The 10,392-nt window shown below is 35.0% G+C and overlaps 1 protein-coding gene across 1 annotated transcript; it reads right to left on the reverse strand.

Moving 5' to 3' along the window:
• Positions 1 to 8,118: 8,118 nt before the first annotated feature.
• LOC120215481 (40S ribosomal protein S6-like) lies at positions 8,119 to 9,718 on the reverse strand. The gene is made up of 4 exons (XM_039213159.1): positions 9,669 to 9,718; positions 9,469 to 9,577; positions 8,878 to 9,155; positions 8,119 to 8,391 (listed from the first exon to the last, which is right to left on the reverse strand). Exons 2-4 carry the CDS (start codon positions 9,548 to 9,550, stop codon positions 8,119 to 8,121), a joined length of 633 nt encoding a protein of 210 aa, XP_039069090.1. The 5' UTR covers positions 9,551 to 9,577; positions 9,669 to 9,718.
• Positions 9,719 to 10,392: the final 674 nt, after the last annotated feature.

The following is a 10,392-nucleotide window of genomic DNA, read 5'->3' on the forward strand; positions in this document are numbered from 1 at the left end:
GTGTTTTGTGATTTTACGATAATTGCAATGATTGTTTTTTGTTGTTTGTAACACTAGCTACCAAATATATGACTCGGGTTCAATACTGAGTAGCGATATACTATTCGCTTTTACCACACTTTCCCTCAATTCACCCCCAAATTGGAGGGACAACTTTACGTTCACCATTCACTCATATTCTTACATCACGTGACTTCTATATTTCGTAATCTGATTATTACATCATGCCACTACTTGGAACATCCTCTATATTAGTCCTTCATTCTTATGTATTTACTACGTGTTCAACTAAATATAGGTGGATGAATTACACCTACTATGGTTAATCAAGTTGTAACGCACTCCTACTAGTTCTTCTAAGCCCCTTTGGCCACTTATGTCCCTCACATAATTAGTTCTACCATTTTGAATCATGATTAGCTCTTACATGCCTTAAATAGGTAAAATCTAACCATCTAGAGTGAGTTGTATCGATACCCATATGAGTATCGATACCAAAAATGGATTCTGATGCTGAAAATGGGTCTCAATATCAATACTGTAGAGGCAGTATCGATACTCTCATTAGCAGGATCGAAACTCCCTACTTAAAATCCCTATATTTTTCCCCAATTCATCCAATATTGATATTGTTCGTATAATATCGATACTTGAACCCGATATGTCTTATTTAAGCTCAGAAAACACCTAAAAATCATCCTAAAGGTCTTAGTATGGTTCCTAATCATGTGCCAAAGCTTTAGAAAGTTAATTAGGACCACAAGGTATCATAAAATCACATGTTTTACATCAAATTTGTCATCTAATCATGAAATCAAACATAAAACCTATAATGCTTAAATACCCATGTCTAAAAAATATTAATGATTATGAAAGCATGAACACCATAAAGGATTAAGAAATACACTACTTTGCTATTAGAACCCCTAAATGAAGATCTTTTAACCACCAAACACTCTCCTATAGGACATAGATAACAACCCTAATTTCTCTAGCAAAACATAAGATGTCAAACTTGAATCTTTAATATAAGGTTTCTAGAGAAATTAAGGACAATATTGGTGCTTAAAAGAAGTATTAAATGGTTCAAAAGACTCACTTTTAGTTATGGTACTTGGAGAAGAAAGGGCATAAGGAAATGAAGAAAATTGAGAAAATATGAAGATAAAAGAGATAAAAGCGCTCATCTTTTTAAAAATGGGATAATTATGCTTTTGGTCCTTTCTCATCTTTCTACCATTCAAAAATATCTTTTTTATGGCTAATTGGGCCTATTCCCAACCGAATTAAAGCCTGACAACTTAAATTATAAAATCTAAAGGGTCTACATGCCTCTAGGGTAAACCCGAAACTACTAGCCTGGAATTTAGGTGTTACAAATCTCCCATCCTTTAAAGAAATTTTGTACTCGAAATGTACTTGGATTTAATACAACTCACTCTAGTCATCCAAAAAATGAATACTTAAAATATTCCACAAGGAACACGATACCCCATGGCTCAATTGTTATCTCTAAACCATTCATTGGTTGACTTTACTCAACCGAGTCAACATAGTGCAAAATTCTATAAATCTCCGATGCTTGCTGGACTTAGGGAACTTGACATACTACACGTTGAGATCCTACGAACACTTTCCATATATGGTCTCGATGTCGATCACTAAACTATGATGAAAATTCTCAACTTTTTAACGTCGACCACTACACTTCTGTTGTGCAGCTCTGATTTAATACTCATCCATGCTACTTGACTCTTTCTTATTTGCCTTCTTGTTTACATACGCGTTACTCACCTAATCAAGTATCTAAGGTGCTCACAACTGGAAATTTGTCACTTTTCAAATGAACTAGCACATCTGGCTCTCATTAAGGGCACACCTCACAAACTGGAGATCTTATGCAACCTCATTCTGACTTAACGATCCTGAGACTCTTCATCTTATACTCTATCAATTTCCACCACTAAGCTATTTGATGACAGATAGTGTTAATCAAACAATGTTTAACGTGCTTGATCACCTTCAGTCTGTAGTACTAAAATCCACTGTACTAAGTTACACTACATATTACTATGTGTTGCATATAGCTCACACTCATATACCAACACGAAGACATCATGGTGACGCCAGAGGGGTCACTGCTGCATCATAATGTAAAACCATCTTAACTACTCCTTACGATTACTTGGGGCATCTATGCCTAGTTAGCAACTGAAGTGCCTTGGCATTAGCTTAGATATATCCTAATATTGCTAACAATAAAGTGATCAACCATTGGTAAGAGTAACATGGGTATTCTTAATACTCTCATGGAGATCCTTGTTGAACTTGGAATTACTATATCTTTACGAATCACACGAACCCTCTAATTTCAATATAAAAACATCCTAAAAGTCTCATATCTAACTTAACCACCCACACGGATATTCTTCTAGGGGATACACAAGGGTGTAGGATTTTACTGCTCAATATCTTTTTAGAGTTTGCCCTCAATTCAACAGGGAAAACCCACCTATTCTCTTAACTCTGGACCCTTAATCCTGAGGTTAAGAAAAACTTGTACTAAAAACTTCATTTAGGTCAGTTAACGACTCTGACTCAAACCCTCGATAAATTTCTAAGGTAACCTTGTATATTCCACAAAGGCCCACCAACTAAGCACTTGGATACTCGCGCTCGGATCCTTTACATGAATACTCTTACTACCTAGTTCACTTGACATAGAAAATGAATGTATGTACTTATGCCTATTGAAGCAACTTGAAAAACTGAGGTAGCTGAAAACGTGTTTGGCATTTCATTTATGACATAGACGTCATGACGCTACCTCTTTGGGGTCTAACAAGTTGGTTCGCGTATAGTCAAATTGAGAACTAATAGATTCGCTCCTCTACTCTCCTATCTAAGAATATAACTAACACCTCTCTAGGTAGGCTCAAGGCTAAGTTGAACCATTATAACTACTCTCGTATGTCGAGCTGAGACATCAACATCTGAACTAAGACAATCCCTTACCATATGCGCTATAGATCTACATCTATAGCATTTCCTGGATAATTTAAAGCACCTTACTCAATGATTTTTTCAACAATGCTTGCACGCTAGATAACTCACAACTCTATCAGAGTCTTCATAACTCACCATAGATGATAAAGTTGATTGTCTTCTACAAGACTCTATATCTGACCCTTATCTCAACTGGAGTGACAAATAACAACATTATCCTCTACTCATGTAAACCTCTGGCCCTCCCTACCACCAACTGAGATAGATCTACTGGTATATGAGTTGCCTACTTGGGGTTCTTAACTCACCCTCCCAATAAAATTTCTCCATGTGTTGAGTGAAATGCAACCAATTAACAGCAACCCAACCAGTTGTCCTATTCTAAAAAAATTAAATAATTTCTTGTGACATCAGTAAGTGTTGCCCACTATACATAACATCAAGCCATCATCTCTTCACAACAAAATTTATAGCATGGAGTAATGGCAAAGCATCAGCATACTAGAATTCAACAATAAATATCGCATTTAGCCCAAAATTACCCAACCAGCTCTTATGATGCAATATGTATAAAAATATGTACTAATGTTCCTAATATGCTTATAATAATGCTTTAGATACATCATAGGTAAAAAAAACATATATGATAACTTTTTTTAGTGTCATTACACCCTAATCCTAAGTGTTTGCTTCTTCTCAAGTAACAACCTGTATTAAATGCAATTAAAGTTAAAAATAATTCTACAGAGTAGTATCATTAAACCAAATCAGAATTTCAATTTCCTTTTTCAACGCTCAAAATGTTGTTGTTGCAATCCTTACATCATTCAATTGATCTTAAATTAGATAATATAGTGTTAACTTATTAAAATCAGAATCCAAAGAACTCCCTGGATCTTCTAACTTTGGTGGAAATATACTCCTGGACATGGAGGTACACCTTCAGTAAGTGCAATGATCTCAAAGTCACTACTCTTACGTTTCTTGTAAAGCACCTCCTTCATAAATTTGTTGTAGTTTGATGGTTTCTCTAATACTTCTAGCAATTGCATGTTAATGAGCAATTATCACAACACATCAAGAAACTTCTTAAATTGTTTGTCCTTCTTGGTTTTTTTGGAATCTTTGGGGGAATGGAGGTGGAGGTCTTGGATTCTGATACACCAACAATGTTAGTGGCATCTCAAGTGAAAATTTCCCATAATTACTACTCTATCATGCATTATTTATTATGGCATTTACACTGGGTATCTCAATCTCTAATTTCAACTCCTTACTTTTTGTTTGCTATTTAGGCTTCTCACCCTCTTTCTTTTTGTTTTCATCATTTGGTTTTCAAATATAGATTATAATATGTGTTGTGATAACCTTGCAATGCTCATTGAAATGAGCTTTTCCTTGAACTTTTGGAACTTCAATGTCACTTGGTAATGCTCTTTATGGTCTATTGCTCAATGCATTAATCAACTGTCCAACTTGATTCTCCAATGATCATAGTGATACTAACTGAATTTGGATCACAACTTCATTTCTTGAGGTGTACTCCTCCAGTAGAGACTCAACCAATGTTGATGTTGAAGCTAAGGCTAAGTTGGATGATTACCCTTGAAAATTTTGTTGATTGTTGTGTTGTTGTTATTGCACTGCCTGATAATGTGACTAATGTTATGACATCGGGTGCTATTGAGTATATTACTGTTTCGGTTGATACTATTGTGTATTCCCATAATTTGATTGAACTATCATATTGGGGTTGGCTACATTATGACTTATTTAAGACAAGTTAGGATGATTTTGGAAGTTAATATTGTAGGTGTTCCCATAAGCATTGGCATTTTCATTCTTGTTGTAAATTATCAAAAATTAAATAGAATTATGGTTTTATAGTCAATTTTCAAAATTATGGTTATCAACGAAATAAGTAAAATTAACAATAAATGTAGCTTTTACCTCATACAAATCTCCATGATTTTGCATTTTCTTCATCATTTAGTCAATGATGTCACATTTGTGTTCAATTTGTCCAGAGCATCATTATCTACTGCTATAGCAATGCGTCTACCTAACATAATCCTTGTATTGGGCTATTGGTTGTCATTGCTGAAAATCCTCTCTAAGATATCATAAGCTTCATTATAGGATTAGTCCAACAATTTTCCATTGATAGAAGCATATACAACCATCCTTGTTTTCATGTTAATTTCATTGTAGAATATCTTCATGTATGTCCACTGTTGCAAACCATGCATCAGACATTTTCACAAAAAAAATTAAATCAATCACAAACTTCATAAAGGTTTTCATCTTCCATTTTCTTGAAAGATGTTATATCATTTCTCAACCATGCATTCATGTTGGGAGTGTTAAATCATAGCAAAAAATTTTAGGCAAGTTCGTTTTAAGATCCTATAAAACCAGGTGGTAGCGTATTGAGCCATGCCTTGGCTTTTCCGCAAAACGAGTACGGAAATAATTTTAGCTTCAAGTCCTCCTCGTGCACTCCTTTTTATATAAATGAGTTGCAAACTTCTATAAATGATCACAAGTGTACTTGGGGTTCCTTGGTGTGCATCCCACAATACATCCCCATTTATTGCAGCATTTGGAACATCACTGGCTTCAACTCCAAGTTTTGTCAGCTAAACAATGTTGGGATTTAAGTCATCTAGAATGGGCACAATGTGCTCTCAGATTGGTCTAGTTTTGTCATCAATATTATGGTATGTGGTCATATCAGTTCATTTTGCAAGGGTGGAATCGTTTCTTCATTTTGCCCATTGTTGTTAGGATGATTTTCATTATCCTCAATCGGCAATGGTAATTTACCATTATTGCCCACAACATTATGATTCATGTATGGATGTTCTTGATTTTGTTATCTCCTTTGATCAAAAAGTTCTCTTTATCTCTAGATCAAACGATATTAAGTCCTAGTTATTGTGGTGGGTTATGCACCAGCAACGTCCTGATAAAGTTATCTACAAAAAGTAAAAGCAAAGTTAGTAAATAAAAAGCAACTCTAAATTTAATGACACTAATCCCTGACAACTGTGCCAAAAACTTGATGCTTCGAATAATGTAACAAAAATCGGTACAAGCATACACTATCATTTATCAAGTAGTAAAAGTGGATGCAACAAGTGCGCCGAATATCATATCCAAGAAGATTAGAATTACTTCACAGAATTCACTAGTATAAAAAACCCCTTTATTGACGCGCATTGCGCGTCATCTATGGGTGCGGATGACACACAAATGACTGTCGTTGAAGCCACTGACATGAATTTTAGATGATACGCAATTTTGTGTCATAAATCTATGACGCACATTTATGAAACACATTTATGACGCACATTTATGACGTTCATTGAGCGTCATTGAAGCCCCTGCTTGACACGCATTTGTGTGTCATAAATTTATGACACGCATGTATGACTTACATTGCGTGTCATTGAAACACCCGTCATAAATGAAGATGACACACATTTGTATGACTTACATCCGTGTGTCGTGATTGTATTTCATAAATTATATATATATATTGTAGATTAACAAATAATCAAACTAAATCACATTTAATGTCTCATAATACTAAATATATATATCATATTATATATAAGCAATCCATTTGTATACAATATATTCATACTACAAATAGTTTACAATAAACGATTAGTCAAAGAAAACAAAGAAAATACGACATTGAGAAAGAACATATAACCATTATATATATACAATAATGTACTTTGTTTCCACATACTTGGAGATTTGAGCATCTGGATAAAAGCCACAGATATGTGCAAATAGGCAGTGTTGTCAAACCTGTATTGACAACAAAAAATGAGGATGCTTAGAATATGCAAAAACAATATCAACAAATGGTAAGCAAAATAAAAAAAATATGTCAAAAATTTTTCACAGCCAGTACATAATAAGCAGGTACAATACATGTACACCAAACAAAATAAAAGATAAAACAATACATGTAGCAGGTACTGCTACTGCATCTATACTTGATTTGAGCTTAACAATAATTATCCAGGTTTATTTAGTTGAGATTTTTCACAAACTCAAATCAACCTACCAACTTGGGTGCAGTAACTCTTTAACAACCATTAGGATAGGAAAACAGACAGATCATTGAGGAACAATATTATACTTAAAACAAAAAAGAGTCTGAAACAAGCAACAAGTAATACTCTGCTTTCAGTCTCGGCAGGGTTTTCAAGCAGTATGTACTTTTTGCTGTTAGAAGTAACTCATTACACAACACAAACCGCACCATAATAAGGAAAACACTACACCACACACCAAACACAAATTCCAGTTATACCACAGTTAAATACTTACCAAAGACTTGATGCAAGAAGGCACTTATAGGTATTACACATGTTGCATATCTACAACACCGAGAACATTTGTTTAGGAAAGAGAAAATCGATACTGTAGCTAAGCAGTAATTGAAAATAATAACAGCTATTTTAGATAAAGAATAACACTTACATTTCAAATGTCATTTTGACAGGAGCTACAACCTGCATGGCAAGATTGAGGGAGAGAAAAATGCATTACAAAACTAGGCAAAACAATGGAAGATGAAGCTTGCATAGAAAAATAACATCTATGCTCTCAAATTTATATTTCGCCTCTGTACGTAAAATACAAAGCCCAAAAAAAACACAATGGATCTTTAGTTTCAGGTCATAAAGAGATCACTAAGTTCTGGAAATGAGGACAATGTAACCAAAAAAACACATTTTATTGTGACAAACTTAATTGGCATTCCTACAGCTAGTTGCATTTGCATATATTGTTGAGACAGAAGAATGTGTATGTATGATATGGCAGATGTGTATATGATACAAGAAATATTTATGTATGATAGTTGTATTCTTTATTCTACAAGAAAATATACTAGTCCATATGATAGTTGTATGACTAATGTGTATGTATGATATGACAGATGTGTATCAGAAAAGTTTGCTTACATTCTTATTGACCAGCACTTCAAGTCCGTTCTCGATTATCTCTTTCAGCATTCGAAGCATTATTACAGAATATATTGAAAAATAAGCAAAATTTCTCAGCTTATAACATCAAAAAAGTTGAGTACTAACCATTTCCATTGTTCACTGAAACTTCGAAGGCAATATAAGCAACAACAGAAAGCTTAGAAGCAGCAGAGAGCTTGGACCTCCTCCTGGCTAAACTCTCACTATGGCGCTCTCGCTGCTCCTTCAGCCTCGTGGCAACCAGTTTCTGGTACTCAGCTACCTCTGATTTTTCCTTGGCGATTCTCTTCTTCTTATCTGCAATTCTAGTTGGCTTCCTCTGAAGTGTCAATGGAGTCACCAGCCGCTGGATTTTTAGAGCTTTACTGACCTTCTTACTTTTGAAATCCCATAAAACTCTACTGATCAATAACTAAATGTTCGATAATGAAATTGCCACTAGTGGGTGACTGAGGCTTGCAAATGCAATACATGCATGAATTTTAACAATACATCCCGTCATGAAAAACATCTAAGAAAATCTCAACATATTGTGCACATTAAGCGCTGTGTTTATGCTGAAGAAGGTACAATTCAAGTTCTGATTATTTTGGAATTAGGTGATTCCAAGTACAAGTCATTTCAGGTTTTGATCATTTTGGTTTCTAACATTTTTGGGTTCAGGTAATGACAATTTAAGACAAAATCGGATCAAGTTAGATACAGATCCAAGTTTTTTGGGTTTGAGTCAGCATTGACAGGTCGAAGTAGACAGTTTAACATTAAGAATATAATTGGATAATGCTCGAGTAGCCAACATAACATAAATCATCAACATGGTTGCTTATATATAGAGATCATCTAAGGAAGAAAAAGAAACTTTACCATATTTTGTGGTGAAAGTCCTCCTGTAAGTGTTGACATACATCCGGACATCATCTTCCTTAGAAAGGTTAAACAGCTTTCTGATCTTGGATGCTCTCTTTGGACCTCTCATCCTCGGTTTTTCAGTGTCAGTAAGCCCGGGCAAATCATTTTCTCCCTTCTTCACTATAACCAAGTTTAAAACAGACAGGTCTTGGCTGACAATGCATCCACGAGCAGACTTCCTTCTGCGTTCACCATTACGTCTTCCATATCCACGGAAACATGGGGTACCTGCTCTTAAACAATATAAATGAATCAACTCCTCATTCTGAAGAGGAAGACTTTATGAAGGCTTACAAACCAAAATCCCAATCCACAGAAGCTTAATGAAGCACTAAGTCTTAACGTAATACATAGGTCACATTGGTGCTTCATCGATTCAGTAAAATTTATTCAACTCCATTTGATAAAATTTCAAATTAATCTCGACTGACAAAATAAGACTCATAAACTCAACTACTCATTTTTTTAATACAACTCAACTCAATCAAATACTTACCCTAATCATAGAAATATATTTTACAATGATCAGCAGCAAGCTCACCTCTATGCAGCAAAAGACGTACACGGCCAGGAGTTAGAACACCCTGCTTCATTGGAAACTCTTGCTTGTCGCAACCTCCCATGATCTTGAAAACGTAGCCCTTGAATTCCTATCAAATCCAGTGGAAATTTCTATTAACTCGAACAGATCAATCATTACTTCAAAAATATATAAAAAAATGAAAATAGTTAGCCACATACCTCGCCCAAAGCATCTCCAGCAACCTCCTGGGAGATCCTCTTGTCAAACAAAAGCCACATATTTCAAAAGTTACACAATAACTGATATAGAAAACAGATGCAGGAAATATGACAAAACATATACATGAAATTAAAAAGAAAAGCAGAAAATTTACCTCCCATTTTCCAATCGACCTTTGAAAACTCTTCTGAATCCTCCTTCCCCAAGCACATTGGTTTCCCTAAAATTCCTTGTTGCCGTTGCTAACTCCCAGAATGTGAAACTATGCGCCCCATTGCCTTCGGAGCCATGTCCCTGATCACTTCCTTTCTTATGTATGTTACCAAAATTTCGAACAAACTAAAAATCAAATCCACTAGGAAAGAAGAAAGTTTCCCGAGAAATTTGGTGTTAGAATCCTTAACATTACCTTCTAGAATTGCCTTTCTTCTCGTAGCGTAGGAAACTGGTTACAAAAATGAAGAACAAGCTAACAGATAAGCAAGATTGTACGAAAAAGTAATGAGAAAAAGGGAAATGAAAAGGGAACCTGAGGAATCAGTGGAATGGCGAGAAGTGGTTTGACTTCCATTGTCAATGTCGATCCTTGAATCTTTAGAACAAGGATTAAAGCAAGGGAATCATCTCATCTTCTTTCTTCTTATCTCCACAATGTTGTGGTTTTCCCCGAGCAAAGTCAGGACACCAAAGAATTTCCAATATTTCGTTGAAATACCATCAAAT

Source organism: Hibiscus syriacus, unplaced genomic scaffold, assembly GCF_006381635.1.
Source record: "Hibiscus syriacus cultivar Baekdansim isolate YM2019G1 unplaced genomic scaffold, ASM638163v2 tig00110121_pilon, whole genome shotgun sequence".
NCBI classification, from domain to species: domain Eukaryota; kingdom Viridiplantae; phylum Streptophyta; class Magnoliopsida; order Malvales; family Malvaceae; genus Hibiscus; species Hibiscus syriacus.

What these genes read in the sequence shown, in the direction of transcription:
- LOC120215481 (XM_039213159.1), bottom strand. Translation starts at nt 9,550, where the DNA reads ATGGGAGGTTGCGACAAGCAAGAGTTTCCAATGAAGCAGGGTGTTCTA. An exon ending in ACGTCTTTTGCTGCATAGAG is followed by an intron (nt 9,156 to 9,468) that starts GTGAGCTTGCTG and finishes GTTTAAGAGCAG; the next exon opens with GTACCCCATGTTTCCGTGGA. An exon ending in TCACCACAAAATATGGTAAA is followed by an intron (nt 8,392 to 8,877) that starts GTTTCTTTTTCT and finishes TTCAAAAGTAAG; the next exon opens with AAGGTCAGTAAAGCTCTAAA.